Source organism: Mytilus edulis, chromosome 9 (genome assembly GCF_963676685.1).
Source record: "Mytilus edulis chromosome 9, xbMytEdul2.2, whole genome shotgun sequence".
NCBI lineage: Eukaryota > Metazoa > Mollusca > Bivalvia > Mytilida > Mytilidae > Mytilus > Mytilus edulis.
The window spans coordinates 74958311-74983244 of NC_092352.1; the positions used below are offsets into that span (position 1 = coordinate 74958311).

The 24934-nt window shown below is 31.2% G+C and overlaps 1 protein-coding gene across 1 annotated transcript; it reads right to left on the minus strand.

Annotated features, from left to right (window-relative positions):
• Positions 1 to 4676: 4676 nt before the first annotated feature.
• Positions 4677 to 20944, minus strand: LOC139489020 (uncharacterized). Its single transcript, XM_071275061.1, has 9 exons — positions 20838 to 20944; positions 18603 to 18977; positions 13846 to 14565; positions 10439 to 10723; positions 9458 to 9541; positions 7871 to 7955; positions 6438 to 6662; positions 5568 to 5774; positions 4677 to 4950 (listed from the first exon to the last, which is right to left on the minus strand). The coding sequence occupies exons 1-9, from the start codon at positions 20887 to 20889 to the stop codon at positions 4704 to 4706; spliced, it is 2280 nt and encodes a 759-aa protein (XP_071131162.1). The 5' UTR covers positions 20890 to 20944; the 3' UTR covers positions 4677 to 4703.
• Positions 20945 to 24934: the final 3990 nt, after the last annotated feature.

The window sequence follows — 24934 nt, forward strand, 5'->3', positions numbered from 1 at the left end:
AGCAGTGTAAAACTTTTTGTTAAGTAAATCAAAAGATTTTACATACAACACAACAAAACAACGAATTGCATATGTTTCAATATGTAAAGGTGAATCATAATTATGAACAATTATGATGTTAAATACAGTAATTCCATGAACAAGTTTAATGTTAACAAATAACACTATTGAACTAGATAATATCAACAACACGTTCTGGAGGTTGTTTTTAAAACACACAATTAATCAAATCGCATATAAACTTTAACAATACACATAAGTCTTTACAATTTGTCAGGCTCTGTCCCTAGTACAACCATCACGAAAAGTCTACCAACAAATAGGCAACAGCAGTGCCTTGATGTTCGAATTCCTTGGGTCCAGAAGACAAGACCGCAAATAACGAGTCAACATGCAACCGCAAAAGAACTAAAACTAAAAATGCAACAAAAGATAAACTCCTATGTCTACTTATACTTCATCTGCATACCTGTTCAACGAGTTGTTTTTATATACTCAACAGAGATGATTGTTTATATTATTGTAAAGGAAAACAAAATAAGTGGCCCTCAACTTTTGGTATTGAGATTAGCTTGCGTTATTATTTTGAATCATATTGTTCAATTTCTATATATTTCCATACAACATTGTTTGTCAAAATTAAATTGCCAAGCAACCTTTCATTTCATTATATAACTTTGTTATAAATATATAGGTTTTCATCTATGTGTTCTCTATATTGTAACATGCTGATTTATATAATGCTGTATCTTGAATAGTTATACTTCAATCATAGTCCTACACTTGTTCTTCCTTAAAACGGATTAGATCAATACTTCATATTTTCAACAGTCAATACGATGTACCTTAAGGTTATTGGACAGCTTACCAACCCGAAGAACTGTATATATTAATGTTTTATTCCCTTAATAAAAGACACAGAATCTGGTTTCATGGAAAATGAAATGAAATAAAAGATTTTGAAGATACGTAAATCTCTCAAAAACCTTCTTGTCATCATATACTTGTATCTTCAATATTAAATATCAGACAATTATCCACAAGGGAACAAATTACGTAGACATGCGCCAAGCTAAAACCGTAAAGAAGGCTATAAAATGACAATGTTTAGGGGAAATTCAAACATGAAAACCAACAGCAAATTTTATTTAAAAAACAACAAAACTAAAAACAAAACAATGAATGAAATAGAAAATAAACTACAGCCAGTAGAATTAAGGTTGTTGCCTTACTATAGACACATGGAGATCGTGATGGGATTAACATGTTTTGGTTGCAAGATCCTCTACTTGATTTCTAAGAATATAGTTTAATAGGTGTTTGTCTTGGACTGTACATGTTAGCATTGTGTGTTTTGCTTTTACAACTTATGCTCATCATGATGTATACTAATTTAGGTTATTTTAGGGTAAAGCCACATTTCTTATTATATGATAACGTTCATATCTGAATAAACAAAAGGATGTTGAAACAACTGATCTTATTTAAGCTCGCAAACTCCACTGTGGTCATTCAGGATTTATCATGAGTTTGTAGAAAAGAGGTCTACTTTAATTTTTTTTCAATTTTCAATTTTCCTTTTTTATCTAAATAATTTGGTTTCCTTATAACTATGGATTCATTTGTTTTCATGGGTATCAAATTTCGTGTCTGGACAAAACTTGGACTTTCGTGGACATTTAATTTCGTGGTTCTGCCAAAGTCTGCTTGCAAGTCTATGGAAAATTTGTAATTCGTTGATCATTTAAATTCGTGGTTCATCTGTACCCACGAATTCCACGAATATTGGTATCATACGAAAAAATAATGAATCCACAGTATAATAAGTATACCCAGGACTAAGATTGATATATTCAGCTCATTATATTACACGAAATTGAATTATATCTCTTAGCTACAATAGCAGTAATTTTTCTTTAATGCAGTACGGTTTTTTTTTATTGTTTTTGTCACCTTTATAATATTAACCTCTATTAAGCAAACACGTAAGTGTCATTTGTATCTTTCTTTTATATAGTGTTATTTTTATCTTTCTTTCTTATTGTGTAACAATATTTCAGGATACTACAGCAAGATAGTTATCGATTTAGGTTTACTATTCTTTTCTTACTTATCGAGGTAACGCTGTGATGTACTAGCATGTTTTTAACTATTTCTATGATGAATACGCTTATTAAAAGCAATGCTGGTAGAAACAGAGGCTAAATTTTATGATTTATTTTGGTCACATATTTTCAACCAATGCAAACATTAGTCTTATTTCACCGTTCGGCTATGCTTGACACGGGGTGGCGGTATTGTAGCATATAAAAATGATCACGGCGAGTTAGGGTATAAACATTTCTTTTTTTTTTAAATTGTCAGAATAATATAATATATATTGCACGGAAGAAACTTAGAAATGGAATCATGATAGGAAATGCAAGCACGGGAATATCGTATCAATTGGGAGATTTATACCCCGTATGCAGGTGCTGCTGGAATGTTGCTACTTAGAAATGGAAAGTTCACAATTGGAAAGCTGAAATCATCTCTTTTGTTGTAAAGTTTTGTTTTCAACCGACCCTCATTGTCAATTTCTAGATGTAAGTCAAGATATGAGGCCGACTTAACTGTATCTGTAGTATCCTTTATCTGTTTGATTTGAATTATTTAGTGAAAGAACATCATCTATATAGCGGAAAGTAGAGTTAAAGGATATCGCTTACTTCTTATCTTTCTTCCTAAGAAGTTCCTGCATGAAGTCAGCCTCATAATAATAAAGAAACAAGTCGGCAAGTAGAGGGGCACAATTTGTTCCCATTGGAATGCCGACAGTCTGTGGAAAAACACGTCCTCCGAACGTAAAAAATATGATGTCAATCAAGAAATCAAGCATCTTGATAATATCAGTTTCAGAGAATTTTTTTGTTTGAATCAGAGTAATCCTTTACAAAGTAGGATTTATCCCTCCTTAAGACAAGATACTTGTATCTACGTTGGCCATTCTTTTTAATGAAGCAAAGCAATACCAACTCTTTCAATTTGTCTTTTAGTTTGGAATGTGGGATACTTGTGTAAAGAGTAGAAAAGTCAAATGTTTTAAAACTGTTACAAGATGAAAGAGAGTTAGATTGTATGTACTCTAAAAGATCCGTGGATTTTTTTAAAAGTATCCACATCTGATTCACGCCACCTCTAGAATAGGCAGTGTCACAATATCTTTGGAGCCCGTCTTTGATTGCTGATAAAATAGATGTTAATAATTTAGAAAGAAGTTTCTTGGAGCACTTGGAAGACCCAGCAATATACAGTTGTTTGTAAGGACACTTATGTAGTTTAGGTATCCAATACAGTGACGGAAGATCCAGTTCTTCATCTTTGGTTGAAATTCCAAAAGAACATAGAACAGACCTATGATTATCCAGGATTTTCTCTTTGGTAAGAGTGGTGAGGGTATGTGTTGAGTTTCCAAGTGAATTGTCAATACCTAATTAGTTTTTCAAGCAGTACATGTAACGAGTTTTCCACACAAACACGATGTTGTTTGGAGCTTTATCTGCGGGGACAACAACATATTTGTCATAGAGGTAGGATAAGTGTTTTGCAACATATGGGTCTTTAAAGGTTGACGTAGCATGGGCATTGATAGACCCATTCAGTTTCTTAATTCTGATTTGTATCACCGACCTCACTGTCTTAATCCATTCGGAAAGAGTATCTACGTCTTCTTTCTCGCGCTAAGCCCATTGCCTGGCATAATCCTCGACTGAATCCATCAAAATTTTAAAGTTTTTACTGTATGCAAAAAATCATACTTGTATCCAATTTGGAAAATTTATTGTTTTAAGTAAAATATCTGTGTATGCATTAATATTAATATTACTTCAATATATATGGTGTTAAATTGAATAACTCACTTTTCACGTCGGAATAAGTAATTTCGGGACTATTCAGTCGCCTATAGCATATTTGAATTCATGCAAAAAGAAACGAAATCTTGGTCTAACACTGTATATTTATGAATCAGTATTTTAATTAGCATCTATCATGTCTTTGCTGAATTTAAAGTGCTGCGACCACACCCTAAAATCAACTATTGACGAACAATTTGCACCGTTGATGTTTTAACCATACCTTCAACCAAAATCTAGTCATGAAACAAGACAAACAGACAGCAGCACAGGCTTAGGCAAATAATGTAACTTGTCCTATTTTATATCGGTTAAGACATTGTTTCTTTTATTGGATTACAAGGAGCCATATGACAGCCTTTATATTTTTGTAAAAAAAAAACGTCCGTCTTTTGTCTGATTTTTTTACTTGTTTGTTTAGTGATTTCGTATTATGAATGAATTGATACGTCTTATTTATAGTGTATTCGAAATATCATAGGAGGAGTAAAACTAAAAAAAAATATAAACACTAGTCTAAAAAGTCAGAATTATCTTTCTTTGAATATTAAGTATAAATATGATTTCAAGACGGCCTTTGGTGTTTTTGTTAAGTTACAATGCCAGTTAAGTAAAAATAAAAAAGGTTTAGGGTATAAGCGTATGTGAAAGAAATCAAACGTCTGAGATTGAGGATGAAGTGTTTGATCTTGCATATCAAACTTTCTGTTGTTCTTAATTGATATTTACATACTAACATTCTAAAAAGCACTCAACCTTAAGGTTATTTTTCGTAACGGTCGACCTTTTTAAAAGGATTTACAATTTATTTTACAATGCTGTTCGATGAGAACTATTCTCTTCAGGTGTATCGGTTTGATCTTCACCAATGATATTTTCGTACCCTTCTTTCGATTGGATATTAGAATTTGAATGTGTATGTTCATCGACTTGAAAGCCATCTGAAGAAAGAATTGTCGAAGACACGGTTGCAATTTTGCCATTTTCTTCTTTTTCAAATGCTTGGTTGTTGTAACATCCTATCTGGAATTCGTTATCTACATTGCTGTTTTGGTTGCTGTAAAAGAGATATTCAATGTCTTCAAAATTAATATAAAACATTTCAAATAAATACACATGGAAAATATAACTGGACCCGTTCCACATTGACAGCAGGTATGTTCTTTCTTCATATCTTTTTTGATTTAACACACTGTCGAAATCAAATTTCCGTATCAATTACTCGAAAAATGCTTTTTTATTCAACGGCAGGATAAAATAGTACAAAATTATGCATTTTATATTGAAAAAAATGTAAAGCAGATACATATTTTCTACAACTATATAAAAAAAAAACCATCAAACTATCACGTAATGCTATTGGTATAGTTACTAAGTTTAAAGAAATGTTATTCTTTTTAATAAAAATTGTGCAAGGCTTTTTATCTTCTTCTTTATATAACGTAATTTATGAACATTTTGAAGATACCATTGGACATCATTGCGACTTTCAAATCAAAACAGACTTATTCAATGAATCATTTTACATCCATGTCTTTTTCTTGTTGACAGTTGCTTCATTGACAAACGGAAACATATATTTTTCTTTGTAAAAATTTGGGAAAAAGTGATCGCCAAAGCATAGAGCTTTAATATTTGTTGATATTTTCGTAATCATCACTTGTCATCACTTACCTTGAAATATTCGATGTGTCAAAGTGCTCATCGTTTTCGTTTTGTTTGTGACGCCTAATTCCAGCTTTATCATAAATGCCTTCGTGTGTTTCAGCATACGTGCCTTCTTGTTTATCGGAAAACTGTAGGAAATCTGTAATTTCCTTGTTTTTCGACTTTGTTGCTTCGTTTACTGGGGCATGTACAGCAGGTTTAGGTAATGAATTTCTAAATATATAGTATCAAATAGACTAGCCTGACATCTAGTTATTGAGTTTATTATTTGTGGCAAAGTATATGTTACTTATACGTGTAACACTTGCAGGACTAGTTTCAATGAAAAATAATACATGAAAAAGGCGAAAATAAAAATGTTACCAACAGCTTCTACCTCAACATTCAATACTACAGGGTTAATTATGTTTGTCTTGAAATGTTGTCAATATTTAAATGTGATATCAATTTAACGTTGCAAATTAAATCCGCTTTAGTGATATTGGTAATACGATTCATTTTTCATATAACCAGGAGAAAACGAAAAATGGATACAAATATCGAACATCTTGACGAGTATTTCAGTTTTTCAAACAGGAGCAACATACGCTCTTTAAAAGTCACTCACACAAAATTATTTACATATAAAAAGCAAGAATTTTTAAGTTGGTATGAATAAGGTCTAATTAAAACAAAATTATTTCATGAAAATTATACGTAATGGACAAAATCTGTTGTACATTTTGTCTTTAAAAAAAAACTATACATGCTGCATTTAGAAAATTAGACAAACACTCATTACTAAATTGTGTAATACCTCTGCGTATAAAGCGCCGAAAAAATATGTATTGTTAACCGTTATACTGGTTTTGTTTTTTACAGTTTTTGTATACGTACGAATCGTTCTTTTTGTGTTCGTCTTCCTCTTGTTTCTTCAAGTACTCTTGATTGTGTTCTCTAATATCTTCAACTTCATGTCCGTTATCAACCGTTTGTGTTTTATTGGTATCTTCTTCCAAAGCAATATAATCATAACTACCAGTCATAGATTCTACAATCGCTTTTGATTCATAGCCATCGAGACATTGTGACTCATTTTGTAATATAGTTTCGCTTATCTTTCTGTAAAACAAAACTAGTATAGGTTAACTATATGCAATACTAAAACATTAAGTCATGATGTTCTATGTAATATAAGACATCTGTTAAGTGATATTTAATGTGATTTCAATTTGATGTGTATACTGTTTTTTGTGGTTTTTCGTTCTTCTTATCTTGCATTGTTTCTTTGAAACATGTGTTTATATTTCTATTTTTCTAAATGGATGTATAGAAGAAAATTTAACCCTATACATATGTTCCAATGTTTAAGTCAATTGCTTACACATATATCAGAACTTTTGTTTGTCTTTTTCTTTTTGTACCATAGTGTTGTATGTTTGGTTTCCACTTATGAGTTTTAATCGGCAAAAACTTCGGAATTCCGATCCTCAATACTATTCAACTTTGTACTTTATTTTAGCCTTTCAAACTTTTTTTATTTTTTTATACGAGCGTTACTTGTGAGTTATTTGTAGACGAAACACTAGTCTGGCAAACAAAACTTTAATCCTGGTATCAATGATGAGCTTACTGCTAAATTATAAGGTTTATAGATTTCTTGTTTTATTTATATTATTTTTAAACCTAGAATTATAACTAATTTCTAGCTAATATTAATTGAAATTGATTTACATTGACGTAATAATTTTTTTAAATGAAAAGTAAAATATAAAAAAAAAATGAACTCCGAGCAATTTCAATATGGTAAGTCCTAAATTAAATGGCAAAATCGAAAGCTCGAATATATCAAACAAATGGACAACAACTGTCATATTCATGACTTGGTACAGGCATTTTCTTAAATAAAAAATGATTGGTGAACTAAACCTTTCATTTGTATGACAGTTGCATAAAATTTCATTTCTTGACAACGATGGGTGAACAAAACAAACAGACATACTTGGTAAAAGTGTCACAAATAGGGTACATCATTCCACATTGAATTCCTATCTTTATCACAAAAAAAAAAATCTATAAACAAACGTTTGCAATTATGGCACATTAACACAATGACGGGATGTATAAGCCACGTCATATGTATCAAAGAAACTTAAAAAGACATATTTGCAAAAATGAATGTTAACAAAACAAAAAATAATATTGAACAATAACAAAATGACGGGATATAAAAGTACAGAGCCACGTTATGTTTAAAAGGAAACACAAAAAAGCACATAGACAAAGCATATTAGCAAAAATGAAGGACGATAATGTGACTGTATACTTACCTTCTCCTTTTATAGACACAATATGTTATGACGATAATAACGACAATGGAAACTGCAGCCCCCAGAACACCACCAATAACTGGACCTACAAAATGAATTAATTTTTTGTATAAATTTTACATGCAAGTTTAAAAAAAAGGTGGGAAAGCAGAAAAAGGTACATTTCTATCAAGATAAATGAAAGAAGGAATGCTGTGTAATGACTATATTTTTTCAATACATACGAAATGTAATTTCTATATATATTGTACCGCTGTTCCTTCTACTCTCAAATATTAATCTTCAGATCGATAAAGTTCATGATGTTGTGTATGCCTTGTACCTTACTTAGCCTACTACACTTGGTTTTCGGAGATAACGGTGGAGGTAAATACAGATTTGTTTACAATTAAAATATTTGTAAAAATCCTTTTATATTTGATATGTTTCCATCAGTTTTAGTTTGTAACCCGGAATTGTTTTCTCTCAATCGATTATTGACTTTTGAACAGCGGTATGATACTGTTGCCTTTATTCGTACATAATTGTCAAAGAAATCTGTTCATCATTTGGTCCAATCTTTTCCGATTAAGAGAGTTACCCTGATATTATCGGACAAAATCGAAAAGTAATTATTTGTACAGTCGTTTTTGCTTGTGATGATGGAAGTAATAATACAACGAGCTCGTAAGTTGAAATATTTTATTAGTGAGTTAGTTAAGTACAAATATAAGTGAAGCATTAAACAAACGAATAAAATGATATGTTGTTAACCCCGGCACATTCTGTATGTATGTGCCTGACCCTGTTTTTCGTTCAATGTTTATATAAATTAGGCTGTTAGTTTTCTCGTTTGAATTGTTTTACATTGTCATTTCGGGACCTTTTACAGTTGACTTTTCGGTATGGGCTTTGCTCATTGTTGAAGGCCTATAGTTGTTAATTTCTGTTTTATTTTGGTCTCTTGTGGAGAGTTGTGTCATTGACAATCATACCACATCTTCCTTTTTTAGAAGTAAAATTGGATTTCCGACGATCCCAACAAATTGCAATGATGTCTTAAAAACATGTTTTTAAAACATGAATGATCCTACTACAATAAACTTAAACTAAAAATCGTGTGTATTGTAAAAATGTATCGCCGAATACATAAATAAGTTATATTATAGGAAAAAAAGCAAATATCTGCCAAAAAATAAAAGTTCATTATTACATGTTCAACCTTCAGTAAAGTATAGCTTGTAGTCAAAGGACTAGAAATGTTAAGAGAAATTGTAATACTATACTTTTTATCAGTAGGTTCAGCAGTGTATTGAATATATCATAATATAAGACGTAATCGAATTAATTTTAATTAAAAAAAAACCAATTGTAATAGAATCAAAACAGGGTAGTTCTCAAAACTTATTATTAAGAAAACAATTAATATGATTTTAGTAACTATAACTCAGGAATATATTTTTGTACTAATTTACCTTCTCAATTAATACACTTTACACAAACCTAATTTCCAATATCATCTTCATTAAAAGAACTATGTCAAAAAATTTAATTCAGTTTTGGGGATAAATTTTAAAGATACCAATTTAAAGAAAAAGAAATACATACCTACGTTCCCACTTGAATTTTCGTTTACATAATAAGCGCCAGACGAACTGCCTGTTGAAGTAGATTCGGTTGTTGTTTTATCAGCTTTGATAATGAAAATATGAAGAAAAAACAATACAAAAGTAAATATGTATGTTTGAAGACACCAAAATTTGATTTAGTCGACTATTCTTACTATTCTTTTTACGATTATATCAACTTCTGCAAATACAAATACAAAAACGATGTGCAATCTTTATAATAACATCAATATTATCGTGTTATTGTAAGTCAGGTTATTAGTAAATCTTAAACGACCAGGAATAGTGCGTAGAAGTAGTTATATGAAAGTACTTCATTGATTTGAAGTTGTGTATTTTGTATCACCTATGAAATATGCACTTATCATTAATGTGATGTTCTAAACTGATTAAACATATGATCAATAAAGAAATTTAAAATAAAGCAGAATTGAAGATAAACATGAACGAACAATGAAAGATGAAAACACTTTATTCAACGTGAACCCCTTTAAAATATTAACACATTAGCACTGTAACATGTGTAAAATGCAGGATCTTCATTTGTGTGATGAAATGTTTTATTTTAGTTAATAATTTCTGTTTTACCAAAAACTCATTTACCTTTCTAGGAATTTTTATCAATAATTCTATAGTCTTCTGATTGTGGAAAAGTGTTTTGTCTATCAGCTCATATTTATGATTTTGTCATGAAGTAGTTCACGTTTTTCTTGATTTACGCCTTTAAATAGAATTTAGAAGGAATTATACGGAATAAAGACGAAATAATTCTTTATATTTGCTTTAAATGAATAATAATTTGGTGTACACTTTTGAATAACTTGATACGCAGGTCTTCATAGACAAAAATAATACAGTCAAATGCACATGGTTTAGATAACTGAGATCCGGAATATGTATATTTAGCTTTGTAAGGGCATAAACACTTAATCTTTGCAACTACTTAATGCATTTAGGTTACCTTCGTTCATAATATTGACCTCTATTGTAGCAACTTCTGTGTAGGTAAGGCCATTGATGGTATTGCTGACGTTACAAGTATATAGCCCACTGTCTGTTGTATTTATGTTCCTAAGGATGAAGTTTTCAGCAGTGGTAATGAGATCATCATGGTTATCTTTATACCAACGATATATGGGTGTAGGATTTCCGTCACCTTTGCACGATAATGTTATTGAAGTGTCTTCACCGACTATATACTTTTGTTTATCAGGATGCTTTGTAACAGTTGGCATTCTCACTTTATCTGAAAGAAGAAAGTTAAAAAAAAGAAAATGCATACATGTGGTGTTCAAAACTGGCATTGTTAGGCAATCCGTCATGCTTTCAGAAATAAAGAGAGTTTCCTGAACAGAAAATTGATGACTCTTTTCAAGTTCAAGATTATCAAAGGCGTCAGGGAAACATTATAATAGGGGAAGATAAGGTTATATCATGGTAATATTTGATGGTGAATATTATATTCATGACAATCGTTTGCAGTTTTGTCCAAGAATGTTTTTCTTCAACTAGAATGTGTGAAGAAATATGCAGATTCAGAATAACTTTCTAATAAGTAAGTAAGTAAGTAGATTTTTTATTATAATGACTTGCGTAATTAAAGTAGTGTGTCAATTATCATTGTTTAACATAATATATACATATACACCTGACGTAATGGGTAAGGTCACCTAAGTATTAAATATTTAAGTTCACATTTGATTTGTGTAATGAATTTGATTAGAAGTCTCTCAATAATCAATCTATCTAATCAGAAAATATAAAAATAACAATATGAATTATATTTATCAATAAATAATATGTATGCCTATGATACAAACAAAAGTATATATACGTTAAAGTTGTGTTGCTTATACAGTCTATCATGAGGTAAATAAGAAATAAGACAATATGCCTTCAATTTATTTTTCATTTAGGTTAGTATTCTTTTAAAAGAACATTTATTTATATATTTTTGTTTCTTTTTCATTCTCCTCCCAACAGTTTGCAGTTTCATTTGATAATAAGCAAAACGATAGATCAGTCTGTAAAGTTAAAAATGCCGAATATATGCATAGGTGCATTGTAACTACACATTGAAAGTGACGCCTTCTACATAAATGTGTATATGATCCAGAGTGCTATAACACATTTAAGTTTGTCTACATTAACATATCAAGCACTATTAAATTTCTCAACAGAATATTAAAGGTTTCAGTCAGATATTTAAGTTTTTCACCTATGTGAAGGAAATATCCAACAGATTTTAAAACAAATGTTATCTTTCAACATCTTTTTACAGGACCTTCCCCATTTCTATTGAAGTCACCATGACCATCGACAGACTTAATCATGATTTATCACCAGATATTACTATGTAAGAATTCATTTTTCCCTTAAAAAGTTATATCTCGTCCCTATGTTTCTCCTCGACTTTCTCGTTGTAATTTCAGACAACTTGACAATTGTTGGATATTAGGCAGATCTCATCATGATGCTGTGTTGGTTTTCATCATTCCCTATGAGTGTTATATCCCCTTTGAACAACTTCTTTTAAAAGCATTTTTCTGAATATTTATTACAGATATAATGATTTTAAAATAACAACATGTACAGCAACAGATAACAATATTACGTAACATTTACATGTTGTTATTAACCCTATAAGAGTAATTTTTTTTGAAAGATTATACACAACTTTTGAAAAACTAAATTTAGGGAATCTGGAGTCGTGGGGACTTAGAATCTTCAGTTAATATGACCTTTAATCTACACCAAGATCAAATGTCACTGACAGCAAAATGTGTTTTTACGCAGAAATATCAATCTTGCCTATCTATAAAACGATAATAGATCGATGCATACATAGAGTGTATCAAATGTTACTCACGAAGAGTTCACAGTGTATACCCTAGACTCAAAACCGTCCAAAGTTAAAAGTTACGATGAGATCATTCGTAAAAATATTGTATTCAGTCTATATCTTTTAAAACATAATAAATAGTAATCTAATTGCCAAATTGATCAGTATTGCAAGACCTTTAATTTTATGCCAATGTCAAGATTTTGATGAAACTAGTCCCTTTCAGCGTACTATGACTTTGTCCTTGTGACATTTGAAAGGTGAAGTGGAACTGAGTTGAATGGTGGTAGTAACATATCTCTACATATTTTAAAACCTTTATTAATTTTCTCCTGATAGTCTTTATAAAATTTGCATTTTTCAAAAATTTCTCGATGGTAAAGTTGTCGCATTTGAACCCCATGAAAGTCCATAAAGCGTATATTTCAATTATCACATACGTACCCAAAAATAGATTGGGTGGGTTCAATAAGTGCAAAAAATAATTATGCTAAGGTAAAGTTGTTGAAGGTCATCAAGTCTCATTCCAGGTATCATACTTCCGAATTTGAACAATTAGAAGGCTTTATTCATTAAGTGCGACAAGTAAAAAGTCACTTATCAAATGAAAGGTCGTATACAGTGAAGCACTGGCTTGGTGAACAAATATCTGACTTTGAGTTTGCTCTAGCAAGTGCTTGTTGTACTTCATAAGCCTGTCTTACAAACAAAACTAAAACAAGGAAATGAAATAGATCTAGAAAAACTCAAAAAGGTTGAATGCAAACAGATAATGATTCTATTCTAAACACACAACAAACAAGTACATACCATGCGTTCTATGAAAAAAATATTGTATAAAGATTATAGAAATTATTTTGTTCAATTTCAATTAAAAGGTTTATGTCCGATATGACAAAATTAAACATAACTTGAAAATCTTCCTTCTCATGTCACGTTTTCTCTCAAAAGATTTAGACAGTTGGTTGCTTATTGCATCAGCAGATTTCTTTTAAAAAGACTTTGTTGGTTGGTGTATAAACTAGGCGAATTCACTCCTTTGGATTTTCATGATTATTTGTGTGTAATGAAAAATAATTTTTTTTCAAATTAAACAAAGTCATATGAAAATTAATTTTCCAACTCGTCACCTCTCTCACACGTGAATTGTAGAATTCTATGATTGAATTGCTTGGCACAAACATATCTTTTTTGGTTAACGCGACAGAAGAACTCAATGACATTGGTTATCTCTGGAAAATAATAAACTGTATTAACATTCAAATTAATGTGTTGTGTTTATTCTCTTAATTAATGATAGAACTAAATTGAAAATAAATATTTCTAACGCCCCGTCAAATTGTGTTATTATCACCTCCATCTTGTTTACATTTATTGCAAAAAGTAGTTCGTTCAACGATCTTCAAAGTCGTTTTTCGAAAAAAAATAAGTAGCGTAAACAGCCAATACGGGAAGCCCTCTCATCCAATCATATAAACGTATTACCTAATATCCAAATCTTAAAAGAACTATCATCGTATACTTACATTCAACCTCCAATTGTTCTGAATCTGTATACAGATCATGTCCCGCTAAAGGTGAAACAACAACGCATCGTATCACTGCCTGATTGTCTTCAGCAGTTACCGCTAATATGAGGTGACTTGTACGATAGTATGAACAATTCCCTGGTATTTTCTCGGTTTCAGTAGTCGTTGCGTTATAATCGATTGAGGGTGTATGGTCTTTGCGAAACTTTTTAAAAATAAAAATTCCTGTAGGTTTTCCAACATTTCCAGAGCACCGTATTGTAATATTTTTTCCTTCTAGTATTGTTGGTGAGACAGTCGGAGGCTCATTGCCAGATGATGAATAATAAAACGAATTGGAAGTAGAAGTTATGCTGTTATCAATGGTTGTTGAACCAACATTTCGAAGTGAAGTTGTCTGATTAATATCGCTTCGTGGTGATGCTATTACTGTTGAGTGTTCCATTCCATGCGGTGCTGATGTGCTTAAACGGTCTGTTCCTGACCATGTAGAAGTCTCTACACTTTCTGTTCCTGACGATGTAGAAGTGTACAGACTTTCTGGTTCTGGTTCTGACGTTGTAGACGTGTACACACTTTCTGGTTCTGACGATGTAGAAGTGTACAAACTTGCTGTGCCTGACAATTTAGAAGTGTTAACAATTGTTGTTTCGGTTGTAGTTGAAAAAATTATAGGTGTAATTATTATTCCAACTTTGTCAGGTTTTTCAGGTGGAACTGCAAGATATAGGCAATTAAATTTGTTCAATGCTGTCTTTATAAATTCATCATTGTGCGAAAGGGGTTTATAATTTTATATTTTTTGCTAAATACTAAATTGCCATTTTATTACTAGTACATCGGATGCAGGTGGTGATGAACAGAAACCCACCCAATCAAAGATAAGAATAATAAATATGATTTTTGCAATTAAATTCGACGAATATTTAAATCCCTATTTGAAAGAAAACGTTTAAATCTTACCTATATATTCATTTCAAAACGTGATTGCTGCTTAATGATTTAAAAAGCATACACCATAGACTGCGAATATGGCTCATTAAATTCCCATATGACTAGTCAAAAGTTTAATTTAATTGACATTAGTTGTAAACAGGAAGATACAATATTAATAAACGGAAGGGTTGATAATTAAGTCAGTGAGACAGCAGACCAACGGTCGAAATGTCAAAATCAGTAAGTGTAACGATAAAATATGATAATGATGGGTGGCTGCCTAATGTCTCACCGATAAGGAGAATCTTCTTGTATCATTAAATATATGCATGCACTCACTTAAATGAAAAGATAATTGACAGGGAGTAAATGTTTTTAAAAAGCGTTTGTATAAATCCTGATTCATATGAGTGCACAACCAGTCGGTCAGTAGTTTTGCACAAACAGTATTGTTTTGAATGCCAACACTTTTGTTGAAATATCAGACCATCGATCAAAAATTCAAGCATTCTGATGTTGTTAAATCGTTGTATATTGTTGGATCGTTTAGTTTTCACCGATCTATCTTTTTTTACACTCAAACTGCGGAAATATATTGTCCTCAAAAATGCTGTAGTAAGGTATATCGTTCCAGTGTCATTGTTTATATACGAATTCATACAAATTCAAAATAACCAATCGCAATAATATACAATCTTGAAACACTTAATGTATCTCTTCCGTCATTTTACATTATTATGGCCCATGCACATTTAAACATAAACTATATATTTTTTACAAAACAGTGTTTGTTTCTGACAAAAATCATCTTCATAGAAAGAAATTGACTTTTTATGTCATGAAAAGATCTTACTTTGGGAAGAACCACATCAAAAATCAAGGACCAAATCCACCAGAGACGACACTGCAAATTCTGGACTGATTCATCAAAAATATATATGAAGGGCGTGGTAGATTGCCTGTTATACAAACAGTCGGTATGTAAATAAAGTACGGAGCCTTACCGGTTTGTGTTTTGTTTGCAGAAATCATTTTGCATTTTTCTGTCATCGTTCATGGCATAATCAAAGGCTATTGATTATACATTTTTCACTATTAATCAGTAAAGTGTAAGGTTTTACAAGTATAATAGGAAATAAACTCATCATAGATTAAATTCTATATTTACGCCACACGCGCGTTTCGTCTACAAAAGACTCATTTGTGACGCTCGAATCCAAAACAGCTTAAAAGGCCAAATAAAGTACGAAGTTGAAGAGCATTGAGGACCAAAATTCTTAAACTGTCGACCTGTTTAGGGCAATGAAAAATTATGGGGTTTTTTTTATTTTTATTTTAACAAGTCTTGATAGTTTTGTGGGTTTTTATTATTATTATTCCTGGCTTCCTAGAACTTTTGACTTGTTTGCACTTCTGCATTTTTGTATAAAATAGCGAACTGTAATGATGGGATATTAAAGTCAAATACAGCACTTGGAGAGGGACCAAAATTAATAAATACTGTTTGACATTCAACTAAGCACACAGTGAGGTCAATACTTTTATACGAATCCGTACTTTGGAGATACATATATACGTAAATTAATTTGCAATTGATGTTAAAATAATGCATCATACATGAGGTGTACTTGGAAGGTATCCAATCATTTTGTGTGTATTTTGATTTTAACATGTTAGAATTTGGTAATATATTGTATAAAATGTTGCAAGAGTCTATTTTGATCGATTTGAAAAATGTTGTCCTATCTGAGACTTGATTATTTATTCCATATGCCTAGTTTATTTAAGTATATGGCTTAAATAGTGGGGGACAGTTTAGGAGTATCACACAAGATCACATATCAAGTTATCTTAACAGGATTATACATATACATGATATATAAAGATACATATAGCTTTTACTTATGTCATATGTTGACAGTACTGACTGGGACGACAACTTGTCTGGGTTGACTCGGTCGATGGTTGACCAAATTGATTTGGTAGACAGGTTGACCGTATCGGCTGGGTTCATATGTTGACAGTATTAACTTTTCAACTTATGTCAACCCTGTCGACCTTTATAACTCTTTCAACCTGCAGACTCATCTCAACCCTGTTAACTTTTCGACCATTGGAACGCAGTATTAAACTATCGGCCTCTATAATGTATATGTCGCGTATCCGATAATGAACATACTTGATCATAAGGTATAGCGAATTCTCATTCCTACGGAAATGTTTAACGTGAAATGTTTAACATGTAGAAACTATCCTGGTAAACCTATTGATCCTTTAAAAACTTATTCTAAAAGGTTACCAATTCAACAGTGTAATTGGATCATTGAATGTTGATTTTATTGGTATTAATATTGATTTCCTTACTAATCAATTAAAGGCAAACTAAATATTTCTGTTAAAAGAATATACACATTTACGGATCTACAATTTGTTTGATACATGTATCTTACATGTAACATTGCATAAGGTCATCTTTTTCTCTGACTGTTTAAAACGTCTTTACACTAAATCCATTGGAGGTTTGATTTGTACTGATTGATAATCTAGTCTTAGATGCATGATGTTTTTTTATTAGTTGTAAGTGGCTTTGAACTAGCTTTTAGTAACTGCTAGTACTCTCAGATCTGTCCTTTTTTATTTTTGTGGTATACAAGTTCCCGGCCACGTCAACTGATTTTTATAATTAGTTCTTATGTTGTAATGGTACACCAATGTCTCAGGTAATGGATGGGTTCGGCTCCCGCTTACATGTGTAACCCCACCATATTCTGTATGTATGTACCTGTCCCAAGTCATGAGCCTTTTATTCAGAGGTTATCGTTTGTTATGTGTACCATATTGGTTTTTCGATCATTTTTGTTCATAAATTTGGCTGCTAGTTTTTGTTTGTTTGTATTGTTTTACATTTGTCATTTCGGGACCTTTTGATGCTGACTATGCGGTAAGGGTTTTGCTCATTTTTTAAGGCTGTACAGTGACATATAGTTGTTAATTTCTGTGGCATGTGGGTCTCTTATGGAGGGTTGTCTTTTTGACAATTATACTACATTTTCTTTTTATATTCAAAAGTCGAACCACAACCGGTACAATTAGCAAGAACTAGTTTACCTTGTACACTTTTTGATCCAGTTATCTTTTAACAAATTTCACAAATTCTCTAAATACTCTTAAACGTATAATTAAAAAACACGCTTTCTAATGATAATAAAAGACACTCAAATGTTGGAAGCAAGTTACGGACATATTTTTAGATTAGAAAAATTAGAAGTACTGCAAATGATAAAAAGAATATGTCAAATTTAAAATATGAACATTTAGAAGGAAAGATATTATAACTTTGATATGAGAAAACAAAAATGTACTGTATGTAAAAGTGCTGTTAAAGATGAACTATATTATCAATGCCCATGCGTTACAACAGCACACAAGCAATACTTTGATCAAATGATTATTGATATAATTATAAGAATTTTTGTATACTGTAAAACAAAATGGCTTTTATCAATGTCCAAAGAATGAGATGCACTAATGAATAATTGACCTGAGAGCTGTCATCGTTTATTATTTTATAATTTTAATATCATATGAAATGTTGTGTTCATAGTGGAGTTCCTACTGCTAGTGTTTATTTTTTTTTCCAGTATATTATACGCAGAAAAGTTCTTTAATAAATGTAGAATTATTCAATGTTTTTATTTGCTTAATCACTGAAATCATGATAAGTAGTGTATGTTTTGTCTTGTAGCAAAAATTAAAATGTAATTATTATGAGGCCAATGTGATTAGTCAGTAAAAATATTGTAATATATTGTTCTTACCTCTGACAATTATTTGTATTGGTGCCGACTCAGTTAGCGGAGCGTTGTTTACACTCAGCCTGCACTTATAGTTCCTTTCGTGCTTACATTTTAGGTCATTAAATGTTAGAACAACTTCTGATGGTAAATCTGACAATTTGGTAATATTGGCACTATCAAATAGATACACACCATAAGGTAGTAACTTGGTATAAGGCGAAAATACTGTGGATTCTGCTATATCGACAAACGTGTCGGTTGAATCATTTATGGCCAGAAAGTTAACACCGGAAACTTTGTCATTAGGATCTGTGTTATATAAACATCTCAATTTGATACTATTAATACCAAGAACTTCGGATACATTTGCCATATGAATCTCTCTTGTGTATGCCTCTGCAACACATTAAAAATTATGTGAAATATTATGATTAAAAATGTTCAAGCATAGACTGACTTTTTTGGATGATAACCGTTGGTTTTGCAATGGTTTCTCAATTCCCCTCAATATTAAAACTCGTTGTAAAGGTTAAGTTTATCAATACCTCTTAAAGCTAAAAATTTTATCTTATTGTTTCATTACTCATTGAAAAAAACATATCTTAATAAATCTATTTCACTGTTGATAGTATTCCTGCGAGAACATGTTTTATACAGCTATTTATTCATTTTATTTTCCTGTTACGGATTGGTGCATTTCTTTGTAAAATCTGTAGGTTGTAATATTTCTTCGAATGTGGTATATGTATTGGTTTAAATAAAACAAAGACTGTCCAGTGCTTGGCTCTAAGACAAGGAATGAACACGTCTATCATTGATTATGTCTTTTTACTAAAATAAGTAAGATTCAAGGAGACAATATATAAATTAATGTATACACCTTCAATTGTATGTTAACAGGCACATGTCTCCTTTGAACAAAACAAGGAAGTCCAAAACAGTTGAAATGGACCCTCTATTTAACCATTGATTTTTAATATGTCTTAAACACAATGTTGCAATGTTCTCAATAGTTCATAAGGAAGTTAATACATTAAGTAACAAATGTACAGGGCTTAAATTGTATTCCCTAACTCATTTGTCCTTGTAAATTTCGATATTGATAAAACAGACAGACATTATAAGTAAAAATGTCAAAAATGGAGTACAGAAGTCAACATTGTGTTTTAATCTTAATAGAAATAAACAAAAACAATACGTTAACAAAGAAAACCAAAGAAAGAAAGTCATAGAGATAATGCACTTACGCAATAACGAACGTCAAGACGAGGAAAACAAAATAGTTATCAAAGGTACCAGGATTATAATTTAGTACGCCAGACGCGCGTTTCGTCTACATAAGACTCATCAGTGACGCTCATATCAAAATAGTTATAAACCAAACAAATACAAAGTTGAAGAGCATTGAGGATCCAAAATTCCAAAAAGTTGTGCCAAAAACGACTAAGGTAATCTATGCCTGGGATAAGAAAATCCTTAGTTTTTCGAAAAATTCAAAGTTTTGTAAACAGGAAATTTATAAAAATGACCACATAATTGATATTCATGTCAACACCGAAGTGCTGACAAAAAATTTACCACAGCACAATAAATTATGACGAGATGTATGTGTATTGAGCCATGTCAAATGAATATTACAAAACATAAACTAAACAGTAAAATTAATAAATCACAAAAGAATATTCAGCAACACTAAAAATGGAAAGAATTCTGTAAATATGTTGAAAAAGCTGCGAGAAAAAAATAAGCATTTGTAGCAACAGCTGACAATAGATCAACACTCTACAAAATATCCTCTTTCACCACATCAACACCCCGGCCTGGTTGTTCCATAATAAGGTTGTTTTAAATCGTTTTTATAATTTCTTCTTTGAATTTATTTTGCCGTCTGTCCCCAACCCTATATTTTTTTAACATGTTCCTTTGTCAATTCATAAGACAACAAATTGACAGCATTCAAACCACAAAAAGCACGCTGAGAATAGCACCCTTAAGATTATACCACATGTTGTGAAAGATTAACATTGATGTTCAGTAGTGTCATCAGGCCTTAAGATTGTGAATTTAATATGTTGTTCTAATTAAATATGCAAATGCATGTTTAAAATGAATTAAACAAAATAGCATTAATGTGGCTTTGGTAGCCTTTCAAGATTAACATTTCAAAACTGGTACAAGTCCAAATTCAGATGTCAATTTTGACAAAGATTCCTGATTCGAAAAATAATAACAGAAAATTATGAAAAGTGTTCTTACCATAATTTAAGATTATCTGTATTATTAAAGTTTTATAAATCATATTTGGCATATTCTGTAATCAGCTGATCTTTTTGAAATAAGTTGTCGATCGAAAAAAAAGTAGGAAGAAGGATGTCTCTACGCATGACCAATCAAGTCACTCACTGTTGTACTAAATTCTTCCTTTTTATATTAAACGTATGCACATTTTTTTAATTGAAAGATAAGAATCACAGTCTATTTTAATTCAAAATGCAATAATGTAAATGATAACGCTTATGGTCTTTTTTTTTATAGATTTCCTGTTTACAAAACTTCGAATTTTACGAAGAACTAAGGATATTCGTATCCCAGGAATGGATTAGCCGTATTTGGCACAACTGTTTTTGGAATTTTGGGTCCTTAATGCTGTTCAACTTTGTACTTGTTTTGGCTTTATAACTATTTTGAATTGAGCGTCATTGATTAGTCTAATGTAGACGAAACGCGAGTCTGGTGTATTAAATAACAATCCTGGTACCTTCGATAATTATTTTATATCATAACTTTCATATTTATAAAAATCGCTTCTGCTCAGTATTGACGGGTAAGATCCATTGGTGCCTTTGAACGTTTTTGTACATGTTCTTTGGTCGGGTAGTTTTTCCTTTTCCCAGAAATTATTGTATATTTCAGTTTTCAATTCTATATGATTCCAATTGAAGTAAAAATTTCGAAATTCAAACAAAATGTGAATAAATTTGACAGACTATCAAAGATGTATCATAAATTCCGATTATTGAACAGTTCTGCAGGATATTCCGACATTTCACTGAAATACGAGCTGCTAACTTCTGACAGAAATATTTAACCTGTATATCATTTCCTTGTTTTCCTGTAATATTTATAATATGCCCAATGTATAACCTTACAACATTAAACTTATCTGACGGGTTAATTAATTTCTTCTTGTTTAACGTGTGGCGACTAATTTTGAATTCTTGTTCTCTGAAAGGGGCATTAGTGTAGTATAAAGAAAACACTAGTATATTGTCTCGACATACTAACGATAATATTGACCGACACCCGTATACTTTAACATTGTATCGTTATCATGTCAAATCAGTACACTAGATTTATTATTGTCTATGTAATACCTATTCTCCGTGTTAAAAATAACAAATTCCGTCAAGGCAATGGTTAGTGATATGGTCATAATTATACATTATCTGTTTACGAAGCTTAATTTCTCTAAATATTAAGGATCGTCTTAGCCAGGCACCGTATCATTATTTGGCAAAACTTTTAGTAACTGCTTGCCATCAAAGCTGGTAAACGTCGTAATTTAATTGGTCATTTTCAATTGTCATTCGAGTACTAGTGCAACTGATGAGTTTTTTTGTCGACATACACGCGCGTCTCGCGTATTTTTTATTCTTGCTATCTACGATATAAAAAAAATCAAACTATTAATATAAAACATTACAACAAAAACTAGAATGCTTGCTTTTGAGAAGAGTGTGAAATGTCGGTCCCAAATTTTTATGAAGACGTGGAAAGTCAATCTTTTTTAAACACATTTATATGTCTATTTTTTTTTTTTGGCGCAAATGGAATGTACGGTTTTCAAAATGAAGTGATAGAGAAGTAATAAAAGAAATTCCCATTCTAGACTTTCGAACGGTTATGTTTTGTCATTTTGTATTGTTTCGGTGGGTTTTTTTTTTTTATTTTTTGAAATTATTAAACGTGTTGTTTTCAATGTGTTTACATCACTGGGTCGATACCTCTGCTGATTAACCATCATTCAGTCACCGATGGTATCATCAGCTCAGTAGTCAGTACTTCGGTACTGACATGATTTAACAAACTTTTCTAGAATTGTCCGTTTATAAATTTTGCAATTATTAAGAAAGTAGTGTTTCAACTCCTTCAGGCAAAGTTGAATTAAAGGAAAGTGGCAATCAATTTTAGGAATTGCATGTTTAAATACCAAGAATTAAACAATATTTTGATATAAAAAACTGGTAAAACAGGTTAACTTCCTCAAAGCGATAAGCTCGATCGCCCCATGATATCTTATTATACTACATCAAAATATTTTCTTTCCTACACATGTCTTTACCTTTGATGTTGATATTTCTGTTCAATGGTAAGTTTGATTTATTTGTAAAATGTTGAATGTTTGAAGTTAATCAGGGTCTCATTTACACAGTTTTGAGTCTTTGTACAAAGGTAATTGAATCAAGTGTGAGAGGTCGCAATTTCGATCAACACCAGATCGATATACAGACGTACACAATTATGCATATCAGTGCAGGAGTGACCACTGTCAATTGTAAAAAGTCTTGCAAATGAATATATTTTTTTTCAATCTATTAGTTTTTCGTGTTGCTTGGTTGCGTCCTCGATAAGTAATGAATATTATCACAAAGACTTATGCAGATGTTACAAAAGAAATAATCATACATGCAAGGTTGCAGGTTTCAAGAATTTTGTTTTTATTTTTCAGTAAAAACAAACTCAAGAGAGGTTCATATGGAAAATATATCAGAAGTTATTGGAACTGATAGTATTACATTAAGATGTTTGTACACCAAAGATTCTGCTGACCAAGTTTCAGGAGTGCAATTTCTTTAACAGACACGTTCCTCCCTAAAGCCGAATCAACAGTATTTTCACCTCAATGTCAGTTATTACCTTATGGTGTGTATCTATTTGACAGTGGTGCTAATATTACCAAATAGTCAGATTTATCTTCAGAGGTTGTTCTTACATTTCATGACCTACAATATAAGCATGAAAGAAAATTCAAATGCACGTTGAGTGTGCATCAAGTTTCACCAACTGATTCTGCGCCCATGGAAATATTTGTTAGAGGTAATTTCATTGTTTAAAAGTTTGCATGCGTAAAATCTACAACATCATCTAACCAAATTCTAACAAAAAAAAACCACACAAAAATAGTTATTGCCAGCATAAAATCATTCTGAGAGATACAGATTAAGAAATAAAAAACAATATCTAACAGAATATATGAGTTAACCAAGTTATTTACCTTTGAAATGCTGATACTTTCAGTGCTCTTACTGTACTTACAGGACCAACCTCTACAAACTGAATTATACAAGTGCATTTTAATAAATTACTAGTCTGCGATGTTTTTGTATTGGAATGATTTTGATGTTTCATTGAATCTTTTTCTTTTCTAAAAAATATCTTTATTGCACTTTTTTTTTGTTCATATTTTCATATTTCATATTTATAAGTATTCACTTAGTTTTAAAACTCATGGTTAATACAAACATTTGTTTATTTCAAAATTTATCATTACGGAAAGTGTACAGTTTTGTACGGTTTTGTTTTTAAAGGCTCGAGCTTTGTGATCATTGACCTTAACTTTTTGTAATTGAGTTTCATTAAATCTAACAAAACATATTTCCTACAGTTCCACCGACGAAACCTGAACATGTAATTATAGTAATTAATACACCTATGGATGTTTCAACCACAACTGCACAACCAAGTGTTAACACTCCTATATCGTCTAAAAATGAACCAACTATAACATTTCCAGGGGAAAATACTATTTAGACAATTCCTTTTTATAGTATAAGTTTATCACCTGTTGATGACTACATTCCGAATACCACCCTCTCCTATAACAAAACTGTTCAGAAAGTGAAGAAAGAGAAAAGTATAAAAGAAGACGACAACATAACGTTTAAATGTTCTGGAAATGTTGGTAAGCCAGCAGGTATTTTCATCTTTAAAAATTTTGGGAGGGTCACATCCAATCAGCTACCTTTGATGTTACGACTACCACATTAGAAAAGATTCCAGGAAACTGTTCATACTATCGTACAAGTTACCTGACATTTCAAGTAACTGCTGAAGACAACCTGGCAGTGATACGATGTGTTGTTGTGTCGCCTTTAGCAGAAAAAGACATGTACGTAGATACAGAACAAATAGAAGTCAAATGTTAATATGCAATTATATAACAAAAGTAGTTGAGAGAAGGGGTCAAATATGAAATTCAATTTTAACATGTCGCCTTGGAAGCATTTTCAGTTTCAGGGGGAAAGCTCGCTGAAAAAAGGATCAATTGTTGTCTTTGAAAAATTTTGAATGCA

Excerpts from the sequence above, each read along its gene's own strand:
- LOC139489020 (XM_071275061.1), bottom strand. The coding sequence starts at position 20,889 with ATGCCAAATATGATTTATAAAACTTTAATAATACAGATAATCTTAAAT. Across the intron at positions 9,542-10,438 it reads GGTCAATATTATGAACGAAG|CTGATAAAACAACAACCGAA; the intron begins GTAACCTAAATG and ends TCATTATCAAAG. Across the intron at positions 4,951-5,567 it reads GACACATCGAATATTTCAAG|CAACCAAAACAGCAATGTAG; the intron begins GTAAGTGATGAC and ends TCTCTTTTACAG.